Here is an 18,907-nt window from a genome sequence, read left to right on the forward strand (position 1 = left end):
GAGAAAACCCCTCCCACACCCTCGCTCGCGCGCACATTCGCCAGCCGAGATGCCGAGTCATGAAAATCTCACTCATAAAATTTTTTTGAACTTGACATCCTTGTCATTGACAGCCTGTGAGTGAAAGCAATACTCTCAAAACTTTAAACATCGTGTCCCACATTTTGGGGGGACATAATGGCACCGAAGTTCCTGATTTGAAAGTAACAACATGGGATATGATAACTGCACAACTCTTGAGACGCCCATAGAGAACCAACACAGGTTACAATGCAGACGATAGCACACAACGCATGTTAAAGAGTGTGTACAGTTCTGGTCGAGGTGAGGATTTAGCTTTTAACGTTTTGCGAGATATTCAGAAACCACTCTATGAGATGTCAAAGAGCATGCAATTCTAAGGGGTATCAAAAGTTTATTTGATGAAAATCGGTTTTGAATATGGCTGAGATATCCAAAAACAAGGTGAAACAAAGAGATCCTAATAAAGTTGAGGCCTGTCGCCTTTTATTATTATCACTTTTTTGGATATTTCAGCCATTTGAAAACCAATTTTCATCAAATAAACGTTGAATCCTTCTTAAAATTACATGCTCTTTCATATTCCATAAGAAGTTTCTCACCATCTCACTTAAGAATGTGCAAAACATGAATCCCCACCTCAACTAGTACTGTACAGTCCCTTTAATATACACAGTCTCAGACTGTAGAAAGATGAGTTGGATGAGAACTTCAGGTCATCACCATGGTAACGGCTGATGTCACTAAAGCCAGAATGCATTGCTCGTCAAAGAAGGCATGTAACATGTGATGACAAAGATTGCCAGTCACTGTCTAATGCAGCCGTGCAGACAGTCGGAGGTAATAAGTGGTAAGATTTTAACACACATCACTTAGAATTAATCTGCAGCATTGTTGATAGGTAGCTCGGCTTCAGTTGACCTGCTCTGACTGGTCGTATTTACAAAAGTAAGTCACACTATTCTGTGAGTCGACAGAAATAAGTTAAGAACTTTCAAAGAACTCTGGAAGAATTCTCTGCGATATCTATGTGAGTTTACAAATGACAAAGTCTTGTTTGTCATGCATGTACGTGTGTGTCACTGTGCTTGTGTGCATGTGAGTGTTGTTGTTTTTGTGGGTTTTTTTTTTTGGGGGGGGGGAACTAGAAGAGTCTCTTCTTGGCAGAGGGTGCTGACATTGTTTGAACTCTACATACTGGGGTGCACAGATACAAAGTAGTACCCACGATTCTAATTCTGTTCACTAACATTAAAGGACTGATCACTACGTCATATATGCAGCATGTTGTCCAGCAAATCAGCTCTCTGATATTCTGAGACATTAACTCTAACCCCTAACCCTCCAACAACAAAAGTTATTTCCAGTGCTACGTGATCGTCTATCACACAGCATTGTGTACAATAAGAGTAGCGGGTAACCATCAGTTAGTTTGAAAAAAAAGATGGATGTGTAATCAATCATCTGCAATGTATGCTATTCCCAACTTGTCACAAAAATATGTTACACAGACGACAACTGAGTCATAAACAATGATACATCCATGCTGTGTTACTATGGCTACTGCACTGACATAACCGCTCAATCATTCCATTTTTTTTCCAGCTGTCACATGACCAGTATACATTTCTAGCTTCTGGGAAAAACTTGTTGTTCTTCAGTGGCAACCCCCCCCCAAAAAAAACAAACAAACAAACAAACAAACATAAACAAACAAACAAACAAACAAGTCAAATCATCCGTCCCAATACAGGATGCTCCTGCAACAACAAACATGGTTATAACATTTTTATTTTTTTTTCACAATCAAGTAAAAATTCATGTCCCAATCGTTAACACGCATTGTGCAGAATTCCCTCTGGTTTTAAGGAAACTCTAATATAGCAGAAGAAAATTGCTGGTCCCGATGACTTTGTTAGAGGTGCCTGTACAATGTGTATACAATGCACAGGTTTGTAACCTCTATGCCATATAGCATGAAACTATGTGTTTTTACGAAAAACATTCATTTTCAATGCCCAAGTACTCTCTTCTTATTGACAGCTGGGTAAACAGCAACTGTTTTGGATTAAATGAAAAAGGCAGAAGAGATCAAATTTGCCAGGGGGTGTACATCACGAGTTTAACTCCCATGAATCAAGCCTACGAGTCATACAGACCATGAGTTTGACAGTAAGGAAACAAGGCCCACGAGACAGATACATTAAGCCCCATGTTGCAATGTCAAACTTGTTGGCTGTTTTTACCTAGTGTCAAACTCATGGGCTGTATGACTCACAGACCTTCTTTTTTTTCAAAGTCAAACTCGTGGGCCGTGTGATTCGTGGGTGTCAGTCTGGTGGGGTGACCCCATTGGCCAGCATGCCCAGTTTACTACAATTATTGTCCTGGGTGATTTGTTCCCACATTATTCTTCAGTCCTAGTGCCCACCTCCCATATCCTCATGGCCCAGAACAAAATAGATATGTAGAGGTCTAGCGGTTTCTTTGTTTGGGTGGGAAAAGGATGGTACTGATTTTCAAGGCCCCTATCACGATACCAAGTGTACTCCCATGTTGTATATCTGTGATCACAGTGAACACAAGGGTACTTTTGTGTGGAAGTCATACATACAGAGATCTCAACTTTTTCCTCAAAAGCAGCCATGGAAGCAGAGATAGTGCACATTACATTACTGCAACCTTGCAATGCCCATGCAGACAGGGCTGTAGGGGTAAGAGTTGTTGAATAGACAGGGCTACAATGGTATACATTTGTACCTACACACCTTTACTTTAACAATCTTATACTACACGGACAGAGGAATTCTTAGTGTCTTGACAGAAATGCATCCAAGATTTTACAAGTTTTGCAGTCAACACTGAAATTTTCATTGCATCTCAAAAGTGGAAATCATCAAACTGACATCAACTTGCTAGCAACACACGATATAAACAGGCCATTGATTTCAGACACATAGTCATGCAAATCACACACAAACACACACACAGACACCAGGACACACACATCATTTTTGTAGCACCACCCTGTGAAGGTTAAGACAGTCTGTACTACGACACTTCACCCTGACTCACATAAACAAGAATGTGGATGCGACCACATGACTCCAGACGCATGGAGCTCAAGACACAAAGGCCGAATTCACGAAGGTAGTACAACCATGGTTGAAACCATGGACAAAAACCATGGAGAGCCAAGTGTCGCACGGAACATTTCGTTACGAAATTGGTCATTTCGTCAACAAAATGAATGTTTTGTTACAAAAGTATCATTTTGTGGACGAAATGTTCATTTAATTACAAATAACCATTCCATCGACGAAATGACCGATTTCGTAACGAAATATTCCATGCGACACTTGGCGCTCCATGGTTTTTGTCCACGGTTTAAACCATGGTTTCAGTTGTACCACCTTCGTGAATTCGGGCCAAAGAGGGTACAAGGGTGATGTCGTCTACAGAGAACATCACAAATGTGGCAGTTAAAAAAACGGCAGCATGATGGTAATCCAGCATTTCAGAATCTGTCATTTAATACTGTGATACACCTCATAGTGTGTCTACTGTCTTGATACAACATGCACACACAGAGTGTAGCAAAAAGGTCAGGTTTGACCTTAAATTGCTGTTTTAAAGACACAGTAGCATGGGTAAAGTTGGCCTGATTGAATTGCTCTCCATTTGCTGCCCATCTGCATACATTTGAAAACCATGACTAGTGCAGGCCTGCTAAATTACAATTGCTCTTAAGTAAGTATGTGCATCAGAGCGTATGCTTGCATCAGAACATATTATGCTCATCGGTAACGTTCAACTCCGGACTAGATTCTTCAGTGTGTATACTAGAGTGTACTAGAGATCAGTTATAAAGCTGTACACATTCTGTTACAGGAATTCCTGAATATATTCGATATCGGACCTGCCTTCCCATTGCATGGTATCCTCGCACTGCTGGGTCTTTGAGATAAATATGCCCACAGTAGTCTGCAATTACGACAGACATACGTCCTGCTATAATATACCCAGTTAATCACACACAGAGAGTTTAATGTGGCTGGCCCCGCAGAGTTGGATACTGACAAAATGATTTACAATTTTTGTCTCACAGGACAGAATGTGACGGTGGCAACCGAAAGTTCTGAGTTTCTCCTCGACAGGGATGATGTCTTTGATACCAACAAAGCTTCCTTAACAGCAAACTTTCGTTTTCACAGAGCAGAGCTAAGAGAACAACTCCATTCCAAATGATGTAATGACAAACAAAATTTCCCCCATTCATCAAAGAATGACATCTCAATGTTTAGCGCACATTTTGTAGTGATTCGAATTTACAGACAACACTTTGTCAGGTAAGACGAAAATTCAGTGGGCTGCAGTTTTCCTCCTAGGACAGAATATTTCACATTTTCCTTCAACCAAAAACTACAAATGAGAACAGAAATAAATACTCACACCAGAGAACGAAAGCTGTGATGGTGTTGTGATGGCGGTAACTTTCCTTTGTTTGACACCATGTGTCTTGCACTGAAAAGCAGCAGATCTTAACAGTATGATACCAAAGGAAAGCTTCAACGACTCGTGCCATCGTGACTGTCCCGACATGAAACGACGGCCGACCTGCTTCTCCACAGCTGTTTCACAACCTCCCACTCTGCATCAGCCTCACAGAACCACTTGAATGCCAACAGTAGACTAATCCCCAACTTCGATGTACTTGGACCTGATATCTGAAGGGTTAAAGGAATCCAGATGCCTTACACCAACCAAAAAACACGGGAATCGGGTGGTTGAACATAAACGCAAGAGCACCCATAGCTTATGCATACTGTACGAGCTGAAATTTTCGCGTACAGATATTTTCGCGAATTGCTACTTGGAGGACATTTGCGCGTGTTGTTAATTTCGCAGTTGCGACGGTCTAACTGAACGTAACTATCTGCGCGTTATTTTCGCGTGTTGTTATTTTCGCGGTTCAAAGGCGATTCGCGAAATTCGCGAAAATAAAACCACCGCGAAAATTTCAGCTCGTACAGTACCTGGTCACCCATGCTTCTGACCAAGGGTACCGGTATTTACTGTAAGATGCAGCAGTCATAATGTTACAAAGTACTACATAGGTCAACAAAGATTTATCGTATAGCAAACAAAATGCTTTATGCACTGAACAAATAATGTTACAAGGTAAAAGTAGAGTGGGTATGAAAGCATAATCGGAGCATGTGTTCCCTTCTCACTTCAAAATGCAGGGGCTCTCTGATCAGTACTCTTTGAAATTTGTAGCACACTATGAATAAACTTCGGTAAAAAATTGAAAACCGATGCTTCTAAATGAGATGTGTTTCAGCTGAGCAACTATTCTTTTTCAGAAGTTACATGAGCAGTCTATAAATTCTACCTGTAATGGCTGAAGCTAGTAGACCAGACAACAGAAACTGTGACGACTCTCGCGCAAACTTGCGAACAAAACCCAGCACGGGATTCTCCTTCAGACTGAATGCCCTAGAGAGGGCGCTAGACCAATGCGCCACTCGCGTTGTGCTTTGAAAAGATGCTGTCAATTTAAGTACCAATGCGCCCTGCCTTATGCCTTCTACAATGCTCAGATCATCTAAACACAAGACATAGCAAAACACACACACAAAAACACTTACTTTCCTTTCATTCACTACTTTTTGGCACATTCTTTCTTCAAGAGCAAAATATTGACATCTGGACCCTATAAACAGTCACTTTTTCTTACTCAACTTTTCCTGTACACTTAAAATTCTTGCTATACATGTACATTATGTCTCTCTTCATACACAGCCGCATTCTACACGTCTTTCTTACAATGTACATACTTTGTCATATACACTTCAGAATTCTTTCATATATAGATATTACTTTCTAGAATCTCTCTCTCTATAGTGCTATCATCTCTTTGATACATAAAATGTCTTGTTCTTCTTGCATTCATACATGAGGTGGTTCTGCCAACACTGTTGCCACAAATTATTCAGACTGAGAATCCAGTAGGGCCTATACATTACAGCGTGGGGTTTGTAGCATACAATTCACAGTGACAGAGATGGAAAATCAAATCCATTAATATGCACCTGTCAGTATGTTTCTGCACTTCTGTAAGTCTTCACATTTGTATGTGTTTGAATATTCCACTCATCTCATTTCTCAAAAGATGTAGTTTCTTCTACAGTTTGCTGAAGACATATCACAGACAGTATTTTGTACCATATCATCAAATTTTTCACAAACATTCAAAAGAAATTCTTATTCTCAGGTGTGTTGGTGTAGAAAAATGCATGAATTGCAGCATTAGAGCTATCTTTAATAGTCATGTTCATAAGATAACTAAGGTGAGGGTTTGTATCTACATGGGGAGGCCATGTCATTTGATTTACAGTGATATTCAAAAGGTTGTAACCTTTTTTTACCACTTTCTCCATTTTGCTCCAAATTTCACTGTTCTCATTTTGGTGTCACTTTCATCATGGAACAAATAAAAAAAGGTTTCTGAAATGTTTACAATTTACTGGTAAGTAATCATTGTGAATCTGCAAAAGCTGTTCTATGGATGACAAACCCAAAGCTGTAATGTACCTTTAGAGCACAACTACCACCATGCTCCTTCTGTACATAAACCCAACAGGTTAAGCTAGTGCTCTGCTTAAAGGAACACTGTGCAGGTGGACTTTCGAAGCCCATAACGCACAATCGTAATCATGCTAAGTGTGAAAACACTTGCCCGATATCTTGTAGGATTCAACTCCTGCCCACAAACCGCTCATCACAAGATGGACGATGACAATGTCTCACAAGTTTGTTGCTCTCGTCTGGTGATGGCCAAGCTCGGTCAGATTCTGTCCACCTCCACACGATATTTTCTCACGATACAGCTCTATCTTATCTACATGCACATAACTATCTATCTAAAATTTCTGTTCTCTCCTCTCCCTATATCTCCTCTCCTACAGGGTACCACATGTCATTCACCCTAGTGGCATGTATCAATGAAGCACCCCTCTCCTACTATGCATCACTGTTTTTCTCCACAATTTCTGTCCATCACTGCCTACGTCTGACTATGCCAGTCTGTAACTAGAATGACCTCACATACACACCAACCATCGACATTACATGACCACCAATCTACAGACAGCCTCACTCTAGCACATTCCACAAATAACTTTGGCAACTTGTAGTTTGGATTGATGTACAGAACAGCGCTGCACCTCAGTCCACCAGATACGATTGATTCCTCCACACTATGCACACCTGTCATCATTTCTGAGTATGTTAAATCCACCAATTCCTCTCCCGCCAGATCGAAAGCTGTGACCTCAATTCTCATGTGTCAGGGTCTTCAAAGAGTTGTGTACAGCATTTGGCACCCACACATACCCCAGAAGGCTCTACACCTCCTTAGCCCATGCTTCATGTCCCACCTCCAACACCCTAACAATGCCATCCCTAACATCCAATGGCCTACCCTCAACATCTTCACTCCCCATTCATAACTCTTCATTCCCTACCCCAACATCCTAGCTCCCCACCCCTAACATCCTAACTCCCTAACCCTGCCATTCTAACTCCCCACCCCTTTTCCTAACTCCCTAACCCTACCATTCTAACTCCCCACCCCTAACATCCTAACTCCCTAAACCCTACCATTCTAACTCCCCACCCCTAACATCCTAACCCTACCATTCTAACTCCCCACCCCAACATCCTAACTCCCTAACCCTACCATTCTAACTCCCCATCCCTACCATCCTCACACCTCACCTCTATTAGCTTCACTCCTTACCCTTAATATCCTTGCCCTCTGCCCCTTACATCCACACATTCCACCTCCAAATCTTCACTACCCAGCTTAACTTGTTCGTTTCCCACTAGCAGGGCTGTCACCATTCATCAGTCAAAGTAGGGATATTCCATAGAGCAATCAGGGAGACATTTGTGTGTTACACGCATCTCAGTGTGGGCAAAAATAAGTCCCGAATTAGGAAGATTATATTTTGTTATCTGGACACGAAGAGATACTTTGATTTTTCAGAAGGCCTAGTGAAGAATCAGGGAAGCTTGGCAGCTCTGCGCATATAGAGTAAATCTTCACTCCCCAACCATAACACCCTTTACTCCCGCACCTGATATCCTCGCTCTCTAGTCCTTGCACCCTCACACCCTACCTCCAACATCCTTGCTCTCTACCTCTAAAATCCTCAATCCCTATCTCTAACATCCTAACTGCCCACCCTTAATATCCTCACACCCCGCCATCCACATCCTAACATTCCACCTCCAACATCCTTTATCCCTACCCTAACATCCGAAGTCCCCACCCTTAACATCTTCATTTCCCATCTGTAAATCTTCACACCCCATCCCTAACATCATAACTCCCTACTTCTAACATCATAACTCCCCACCTCCACCACCCTCACATCCCACCTCCAACACCCTCATTCCCTATCCCTAGCATCCGTACTCTCTACCTCTCACACCCCAACATTCCACCTCCAACAACTCCACTACCCATTTACAACGTCTTCGCTTGCCAACCATAACATTCTCACTCCCAATCCCTAATGTCCTCAAATGAACAGTAACAGGACAGCATCCACAGAGACTATCTCTGCAGTAATTTCACTTATTTTGTCTCCAACATAAATGCTGGCCTACATTTCTCTGACAGAAGCAACCGCCCCAACCCCTCTGAATTCTGCCAAGATCTTTCCACAGATCTTACCCTTGTTAGGCTTCAACCCATGTAAGACTTAACAAGCAAGTCACCTTGTCTCTCCATTTTCCTGATAATCCTCTCTAGTTTCAGTCCTTTCCAGTACAATTTCGGAGTAGAACAGACATCACACTACTGCATTTCCTCCAAAATGAGTAGCACATCTGGCACAAAAATCTTATTTACTCATTGCAAAAATACTTTCAAATCTTCATAATTTCCAGGGCATAGTCTTGTGTTTCATCCTTTGGTGAGCATCCAGAACAAAAAAAAACAAATATATAGTTCATCGTTTGGTCTTTTGTTATCTGCAAGATATGCCTTCTCCTCGTAGATTTGAAAGAAGTAGAGGGTGTGGAATCACATCCATCCCACTTGAAAAGGAATGGGTGGGGACTCACGCCCATCCAACACCAGAAGAGAAACAGATTCAGATAATTAGGAACATACACAAAAATCAGCAAACAGCACAAACTCCTGACTGCAAAGTTTAGACACCACTGTTTCTTCCTGAGCAGGTGTATGAGCAGAAGAGATGAACATTCATGCATCATTCAGGGATGCCAATCTTGTAAATGGCATTGCAGCATTTTGATGGCTGAAAAAGTGGTACTTTTGGTGGAAAAAACAGTATTTTTACCTTTCCTCCAATAGACACGTGTAGTGACGGAATTTTGGAAAAACGATATTTTCCATGAAACCTGCAGTATTTTGGGTAAAAATAAAACAGTACGTAATACTGCAAAATGTATTAAATAGTTTGCCTCTATGACCATTGATCTCTCTCAAGCTCTGAATCAAAATCCCAGCAGATATCAGAGCAGGCTTACAAGTCTACTTGGTGTCCTGATATATCCTCCTCACTTTTGCATGCAGCAGAGTTACAGTAGGAATGAATCCCGTCAGTCTGAGGAATAGTTTCAGGTTTATACCGTATGTCCAAAAAAAAAAAATTACAATGGGTCTCTCTGCAATTAATAACTTTAAAAATAGTGAATCAATCCAAATACAATTTCAGGGTATGAAACTATAACTCATTGCCCACATCTTACAGAAAATCCCATTCGATTTGCTTCACTGGTCAAAGAGAAATGAGGAATTTTGTAGAGCATGTCAGGAATCTCTTCCCTCAAAGTTCTGTCCATTGTCTTCACATATTAATATGCAGTTCCACGAGCATTCAAGTGCTAAACTTGGAAAAATCAGACTCATGACATGCTTTACAACAATCCACATTTCTCTGTGACCGCGTAACCGAATTGAATGGGGTTTTCTGAAAAATAGAGCTAAGATGTTATATTTTAAGACCCTGAAGTAGCATCTAGACAGTTTAATCACATTGGGAGTTATCAATGCAAAAATCCGCTTGTAATTTTTTTTTTTTTTTTTTCGGACATACTGTATATCAGTCACTTACAGTAGCAAAGTGAGGAGACTGCAGCAAACCAGGGCGAGGTAAAGACAACCTCAGGAATCTTTACAGATGACATCCTTGAAATGACATTTGGGATGGTTTGGTGTGTCTCACCAACATGTAAGAAGTAACTCACAGAGTCACCGGTGCACCCAGACATATGCAGCATACAAGAAAGAAGATTTTACATAGTGAATATTTTTTAGATATATACACTGTATGTGTAAGTATTGAATTCTCTCCCTCTACACCTCTCTCTTCTCTCTGCAAATCAAGTGGAATAGGAGAGAATGACAATGTTGAACTAATTCAAACACTTTATAATATAACCTGGAGAAACATGAAATATTAGTCTTTTTTTTGGGGGGGGGGAATGCATCATGTAATTCACACTGACGTCAGTGTGATAGACTAAAATATGTTCTGTCGTTCACACTGACATCAGTGTGAAGGACTTAAGTGCATTCGGTCATTCACAATGACATCAGTGTGAAGGAATAAAATGCATTCGGTCATTCACATTGACATCAATGTGAATGACTAAAATGCATTCGGTCATTAACACTGACATCAGTGTGAATGACTACATGTTTGTAAAACGTGTTCTGTCATTCACACTGACATCCGTGTGAATGACTACAATGCAATCTGTCATTCACACTGACATCAGTGTAATGCCTGAATGTCTTCACTTTGATATCTCCCAGAGGGGCCAGGGATTTTGCTCAAATCTTGGTATCCATGCAGGACGCCATCCACCCAATTATAAAAACATTGATACTAACATTTTGATGATTTGTCCCTTACTTCATTTTGCCAGAGTGTGACACAAACACTATCACCTTAAAACATTTACCAAAGACCTTTGAAGTAGACATGCCATTCAAGATACTCAAGAAATGAAGACAACAGTATGAGAGTGAGAGCGAGAGAGAGATAGATAGAGAGAAGCTAAGAGGGCAAAAATGTACTTGCAGTCTCAATGTTCAAAAATTCAGTGAGAATGCAGCGTCATTCAATAGCTACGCTTTGAGAGAAATGGTGAAAATGGAGAGGACAATTCGAGAGAGATCAGCTCAGGCGGTGAGGAGCAGAGGCACTGGAGGAGGCGGAGGAGGGGAGGCTGAGCTGATGGCAGAGGACGGATGGCTCTCCCCTCGACAAGTCTGGCAGCGAAATGTAGCGTGGGTTTGGAGGAGGAGGAGGGGCTCGCGGTGGGGCGAGGGAGCCCTTCAGTGTATGGCAGTGTGTGGTCCAATTTGGACAGTGTAGGCTCCTACCAGTAACAGGGTCTGCAATGGACACAGGGTAATAAAAATAATAATGATAAATTACTTTCATATAGTGCATAATACAAAAGATTTTATTAAAAGTGCTTTATAAAAGATGCATACATACACTCACTTAGGAGCACATAAACTAAACTACAATGAATTGAATAATACTACAATATATTAAAAATATAAGAAAATAACAATCAGGGGCATTAGAACAGAAAATACTTCAGAGAGGATACAAAATAATTCAAGTGATGTGTAATTGAGGACACTATCTGGCAAATTGTTTCACAGTTTGGGGGCATACAAAGAGAAGGCATGATCACAACAGCAAGTGTAAGTGCTGAAACCAGATGCATATCGAAGATGAGCATCTTTACTTGACCTAAATCTACAGGATGAAACCATTGGTTGGAGAAGGTCCAGTAAGATAAAGTCGGGGCAAAGCCATGTTTGATTTTGAACACCAGTAACAAAATCTGACAATTAATACGATTAACAATGGACAGAAGAGGCTCTGGGTGGAAGCATCTTAAAGCAATCTATTGGGATGACATTTCCATTCTTCTCTTGACTGTATACTGTATATGCCGAATATTTTGCAAGGTTTTTATTTTCGTGAATTTTGCGAGTCAGCTGCAATTCGCGAAATTAAAGACTCACGAAAATATTGACTCTGATCCCCATATGAATGTGATGTACGCGAATACATTTCTCCGTTCAGTACAGGATTCTATGATCGCGAATTTAAGCACTCGCAAAATCGTTGGGAAGTCTCGATTCCCGAAAATTTAGACTCGCCAAATATATGGCGTATACAGTAACACATCAAGACATTGGAATGCACTTTCCCCTAGACTAACAACAACAACATACTAACAACATACAATGTCTTTCATTGATCATATCAGTACTTCAACACACAATTGACAGCTCATGTCATTAAAAGAATCTTGGTTTGGAAAATCTTATGTGAGCATATCCAAGTAATCTGAAGAAACGTAGTAGATAATTTGTTTATAAAATGCATGGCAATTACTTAATTATTCCTTTGGCCGAATAAGTGATGTTGAGCCTTTCATAAGTCAACACAAGTAAACATGCATTAGCATAGTATACCAGTAGGTCCTTTTGGATAGACTTACATCTGTGTATGGATCTGGAACAGTAGAAATGGTGAGAACGTTCCTCCCAGATCTGGGTGTGTAGGACAGCACAAAGTTGCTTCCCTGAGAGAACAAAATGGAAAGAGCATGGCAGAAGAACAGGTGCAATGATTTTAAAGTTCTTTAGCTAAAACATGGTCCAGTAAAACCTGGGTATAAGGTCACCCACAGGGAGACAAACAAGAGGTTTTCATTGGGGAAGCTGGTCTTTGTACACAGGTTCATTAACATGCAAACTTCTATGAAGGTAAGACATTTTTTGTGGCCTTTGTGGACAGGTAGTGTTTAAAGACAGACTGTCCCTGCAGCATGTTTTACTGCACTATTTCACACATTTATAGTTGCATTGTACCTCAACTATCCAGGGGATCTTAATTTTTTCTCGCAAGTGTTTGCAACTCTCCTCAACACAGGGCCATTCTCACTGAGCTTGAAAACACACAAAGTAAGAATGGAGATTGCTTAGCAACTTTACCAAATTCGACAGAAATCTGCACGAAACTTGCAAAGCTGAGTGCAAAGTTTCTAGTTTGAATAAGTGGACTTGGTATGCATGGTTCCTCCTGAAATTTCTTTTTGTCAGAGCTTACTTTGGGAGTTTTGGGAGTACTGAGGACATGCAGTGCAAAACTTTGCAAGTTTTCATGTGTCAATATTATGTAATGAGTATGGGACTTGCTTCAAGCTTTAACAATGTCTTCAGGTCTCATACTAATAGGCATATTCACTTTTCAGTAAGGGTTAGGTCTGGGAAAAGAAACAACATCTATTTAATATGCAGTCTACCTGAGTGAGTTGAGGTAGATATCTTCCGTTGAGAAGGACCTGTTTGATGTAGCTAGATCCAGACAGCTTGCAGCTAATGGTCCACCCGGGACCCAGGGTGGCATGGGCAAGAAAGAGCAGCATTCCGTGACCTGGAAGACCAGGACAGAGTAAATTTCAAACATGTACTGTAAATAATATAATCCTTTCAATGGTGAATAATATATTAACTTCAAAAGTAAACAGTATGTTTCTTAAAATATAAACCTTGCAGTAAAGCAAATAATTTATTCATTTCAATTGTAAGCTGTAAATTTCTTGAAGGGGTCGTATAGTTTTGGTTGAGACGGGAATCAAGATTTTAATGCTTTGTGAGATAATTAGCAACCACTTACATGAAATATCAAAGAGCATACAATTCTAAAGTGAATCAAAAGTTTGTTTGATAGAAATCGGTTTTGCAATGGCTGATATCTAAAAAGCAAAACAAAGTGATCCTGATGACAGATGGGTCCATCTTAATTTTATTAGGATCTCTTTTTATTTGGATATCTCAACCATTTCAAAACAGATTTTCATAAAATGAATGTTGAATTCCTCTTATAATTTTATGATTTTTTATGTTTCATATTGGTGATTTTCTAATCATCTCACAAAGAGTTAAAACCTAAATTCCCATTTCAACCAAAACTTTACAATCCCTTTATAATACAACACTTATTGTAGAGTAGATAGTACACTGCATGTCCATTTCACTAGTAATCTTAATCTTTCACCTAATCTTGATGCTTGGTATGATCCTTTTTAAACAAAACGCCCTACACACCATAACTCACTACAGGTTAATCAAATAACATAAAATCATTGGTTTAAAAAAGGAAAAGCTTAATTGAAAGCAAAATGGTTCAGATATATGCAGGGAATATGCCCCTACATTTCATACAGGTGAGTCTGTTAGGAGGTTGTCATGGTAATCTTTCAGTGCATCCAATCAGATTTGAGTGTGTGTGTGTAGGTTACCTTGGTAACAGTAGTAGCTGTTGGAGTCGAAGGATATGAGAGCAACATGCTCCGTGGCCTCCCTCAGCCGATAGCAGTGCAGAGGGAAGACCGACTTGAGAAGTCGTGCAGTGCCAAACAAAAACTGGCTCGCCGTCGCTTCCAGTTCGCAGCAGAGTCTGTGAAAAGAATCATCTGAGTTATGACGATTTGTGGAAAAATCTTTGGCAGATACTTTATCAAGCATTGACAAGAAATGAGTAGTTAAGCAGCTGAAAGTTGTACTGTGGCCTACGAAACAGATACCACACATAGTAGTAGCTTTTCATCAAAGTTTGCAGTACCGATAGTCATGACTAAATGCCATCTAGAGTTCAGAGTTCAGGCACTTAGAGGTTTGTTTGAGTCCAGGCTACACACTTCTATTGGCAAGATTTGATGTAGTAGACTCAGCTATAACCTCTGCACCCTTGTGTCGTAAAATTAGTCAACTCGTCAGCTCACATTAACTAATAGCAATGTCTGCCCACCCCCAGGTCTGTTTCCACCACTGCCAGGCACCCAGCATTACAACTGGTTAAGAGGTACAGAGAGGTTAAAGTATCGTAAAAGCGGAAATTTTCATGAAAGCAAGTTTTTGTGCTCAGCTGGATGAGACAAATTTGTACAGAAAACTTTCATCGGTTGGAGATGATCATTCAATGGAAGTTATGGCTTCCATCAACCATTAGCAATTTGTGGATGAGCTCCTGTTGACTTTCTCAAGCCAAGTGATCACATCATTTTTCAATGCCAGAGTAGAAGCTCATCTGTACTGGAAATTCATCTTAAATTGGTGTTTAACTTTTGATCTCAATACTAAATATCAACCTCCATAATTTTCAGCTGTCAACGGTACAGCCTTCATCAGTGGAATGACCCCTATTTGCCTTGATCGTGTGACGGCCGAGAAACAGGTCATACACTTTCAGAAGTTGTAAAGGGGAGTCAAAAAAGCAATCTACATCAGGGCCTTCTCTCAGTAAAGACGGGGGGGGGGGGGGGGGGGGGGGGGGGGGGGGGGGAGGGGGGGGGGTAGGGGGGGGGAGGCTTCTAACTTTTGAAAGTCTTTGAACCATCTATAAACAGTCACATGATCAAGGCAAAGATGGGTCATTCAGCTGATGAAGGATGTACCTTTGACAGATGAAAATTTTGGAGGCATATATTTTGTACATGTACTGAGATCAAAAGTTTACCACCAATTTCACATTTCTCAGTGCTGTCTACTTGTCTTCAGATTACTGAACCAAAGAGCAATGACAATATGTAGCCTGAATCTTTGTTGAGGGTTGAGTTAATTCTCTTTTATATCCAGATGGGTTCTTTCATCTTTCTTGACCAAAAGTCCCTTTCAAAGGCTAGCATGGTGGAATCATTCCATCCAGTATTGTGTCCAGTGTTAGGGGTGTGTTGGACTAAAGACCATTGGGATGGGTTGATTAATCTAAGGGCTCTTTTGTGCTCCTTAAGCCAGTCATTGAGGGTCCTGCCTGTATGCCCAACGTAACAGTTGGGACAAGCCAAGCAAGTCATCAGCCTGTCCTTTGTTCTATAGGTTCTTTGTCTTCTAAATGAAGCAATCTGCTTTTTAGTGTCTTGGGACTCCTAAACACAACACTAAGCAACCATATCCAAGCCAAGGCTATTAGTATTCCCATCAAGAGTCCCTACAGACTGCAAAGCAGGTTTATTCACCCAGAAGACAAAGGGCCTACAGAACAAAGGACAGGCAGGAGACCTGCTCAGACTGCCCCAACTGCTGTGTTGAGGAAACAGGCAGAACCCTAATTGATCATTTAAAGGAGGACAAAAGAGCCCTTAGATTCAACCACCCAGCCCATTCAGCATCAGCTGAAACATGCCCTTAATACAGGGCACAACACTGGATGGGACGATGCCATAATACTTTTAGCCTTTGAAAGGAACTTTTGGTCAAGAAAGGTGAAAGAGTCCAATATAGATTAACCCAATGAGGACGAGTAACGAGTATACTCAGGCAGGTGTCTATGGGAAATGCGTGTTGAAGCCAAATCAGCCCATCCTCAATGGGTTTAGAGAATTAACCTCACCCTCGACAGGGATTCAGGCTACACTCTGTCACTGAATTTCTGTTCAGCAATCAGAAGACATGCAGACAGGGAGGAGAAACAGTGTGATCACTTGTCTTATTAAAGAAAGTCCACAGCAGTGAATGAAAGCTTGCCTGCAAATTGTTGAAAGTTGGTAGAAGCCATAGATTTCCACTGTATGATGAATTTAATGCTTAATTGATTCTGCAGAATCAGAGTATCAAATAGTACTACATGTTATATAATAGGCAAAAAAGATCAGGGTGCTTTTATTTTCATGCTATCATCACACCCATGAAATAAGCAAACATTTATAAATCACAAAAATGTCCATGTTGACAGCATCATGTCTATGAATATGACTGCCTCATGGTTTTCCATGCCAGGATCCCATTGCAGGGGCGGATCCAGGACTTCCGTAAACGGGGGGTGCCTTACAAAATTAAAGGAGGGGCGCACGCGCCCCCTGTTTTTTTTTTTTTCTTTTGTTTTAGCAAAGAATAAGGGGGGGGGGGGGGGCCACTCGCCTTGTGCACTCCCCCCTAGATCTGCCACTGCATTTACTATTGAACATCCTATCTACATTTGTACCCCAGCACAATTTTCCCATTCTGGCAGACTGGACAAGGGTAGGGTTAGGGTCAAGTCACTCTGGACGTGTGTATTCTGGCATAGTGGACAAGGGTAGGGTTAGGGCCAAGGTCACCTCTGGATGTGTGTATTCTGGCGTAGTGGACAAGGGTAGGGTTAGGGTCAAGTTCACCGCTGGGCATGCATATTCTGTCAGAATGGACAAGGTAGGGGTTAGGGTCACGTTCACTGCTGGACGTGTATATTCCGGCACAGTGGACAAGTGTAGGTTTGGGGTCAAGTTTACCGCTGGGCATGTGTATTCTGTCAGAATAGACAAGGTAGGGTTAGGGTCAAGCTCACATCTGGATGTGTGTATTCTGGCAGAGTGGACAAAGGTAGGGTCAAGCTCAAGCTCACCTCTGGACGTGTGCATGAAGGATGTCCTGCACACTGCGGTGGTTGAGCTGAAGGGCGTACCCCAGCGCAGAGGCACCGTCCCTCGCTGTCACCATCCAGTTAGCACCAAAGTCCAGCAGCAGTCGAACCACATCCTTGTGGCCTTTCCGGCAGGCCTGGGGACGAGGAGGAAAATAAAGTGAACACCACCATTTGGGTGAAACTAGGGCTGGGTTTATCTAACTTGAAAGAGACAATTGCATTTCAAAACATGTTTTGAATAGCACTTACATGGTTTGAAGTGTGATTCTCGGGGTGCCACATTTATCTAAACATACAGCATTTTAAGTGTTGTCAGTGCCGAGCTCCTTTGCACCATTCAACCCATCAAAACATCAGTTGTCTTGCACATTACGGGATACTAAAAGTATGCATGTGTGAATATACTGTATGTATGTTGTCTGTATGAATGTTTTTATTTATGTATGTATATGTGTATGTAGATATGTATGTATGCATGGATAGGTGTAAATACATTTCATATTTTCAACCAACAGACCTGCATGAGAGCTGATTCTCCAGTTGGTGTTGTTGTGTTGATGTAGGCCCCTGCCTCCAGCAGTATACCAACAGTAGATGTCAAGCCCTGAAGAGGACAGAGCAAAAGAAACAAATCTCTTTCTAACAATAATTCTCTACCATGGCAACACAAATCATACTATTTTTGAGGTACAAGTGGCTCGTTTTATTACACATGAAACTAATAGTGACATTAAAGTGAAGGAAAGAGAGAGAGAGGGAGAGAGAGAGAACGGGGGAGACGTTACATATAGCAGGGCTCGACACTAACGGTGGCCCGGTGGCCCGGGGCCACCAAAAATGAAAGTCGGGCCACCAAATTTCAAAAAAGGGCAAATTTGGTGGCCCGCCTCGGGCCACCAGAATTTTGTGAAAAGTATGTCAATAAATTCGTAACTTTTTGCGCCGGAAATTAGTAGTTAAATTTGTTTAAAGGATGGATGAAAAGGACTGAATGAGTGCATGAGAGTGAGTGTTGCAAGTTTGTTGAAGTTTATTTATGAGTAGATATGTCCAACTTCTAATTCTTACTATCATAAAACTTAAATATTTAACTCATTAAAAAAAAGGACTTTTAATGTTTTTTATCGTTTTTTTTTCAGGACACCAAATTTTTCTCTCGGGCCACCAAAAATTTGAAATTTAGGATTTTGGTGGCCCCATCGGGCCACCAAACAAAAAAGTTAGTGTCGAGCCATGCATATAGTATAAAGGAGCATATTCATACGTTTTGTCCTGGGGCCCCGTTTCATAAAACTTGTCATCAGTAACAAGTTGTCATAGATGTGACAAGCTACTGAAATCCTTGTATCTGATTGGCTGAGAGCAAATTTGTCATCGAAATGTGGCAGTTGGCACTGATGACAAGT

General features: G+C 41.1%; 1 protein-coding gene across 1 annotated transcript in view; it reads right to left on the bottom strand.

The window, feature by feature from the left end:
* Positions 1-10,864: 10,864 nt before the first annotated feature.
* LOC139710726 (uncharacterized) overlaps positions 10,865-18,907 on the bottom strand; it is a 44,381-nt gene continuing 36,338 nt past the window's right edge. Inside the window, exons 9-14 of the mRNA XM_071622644.1 lie at positions 18,019-18,105; positions 17,481-17,635; positions 14,401-14,558; positions 13,402-13,532; positions 12,595-12,678; positions 10,865-11,464 (exon numbers count right to left, since the gene is read on the bottom strand). Of these exons, the coding sequence (XP_071478745.1) occupies positions 11,405-11,464; positions 12,595-12,678; positions 13,402-13,532; positions 14,401-14,558; positions 17,481-17,635; positions 18,019-18,105 (675 nt within the window). The 3' untranslated portion in view covers positions 10,865-11,404. The remainder of the gene's footprint in view (positions 11,465-12,594; positions 12,679-13,401; positions 13,533-14,400; positions 14,559-17,480; positions 17,636-18,018; positions 18,106-18,907) is intronic.

This window comes from Diadema antillarum, unplaced genomic scaffold (genome assembly GCF_040938485.1).
Source record: "Diadema antillarum isolate AM-2024a unplaced genomic scaffold, OU_Dant_1.0 seq00001558_RagTag, whole genome shotgun sequence".
NCBI lineage: Eukaryota > Metazoa > Echinodermata > Echinoidea > Diadematoida > Diadematidae > Diadema > Diadema antillarum.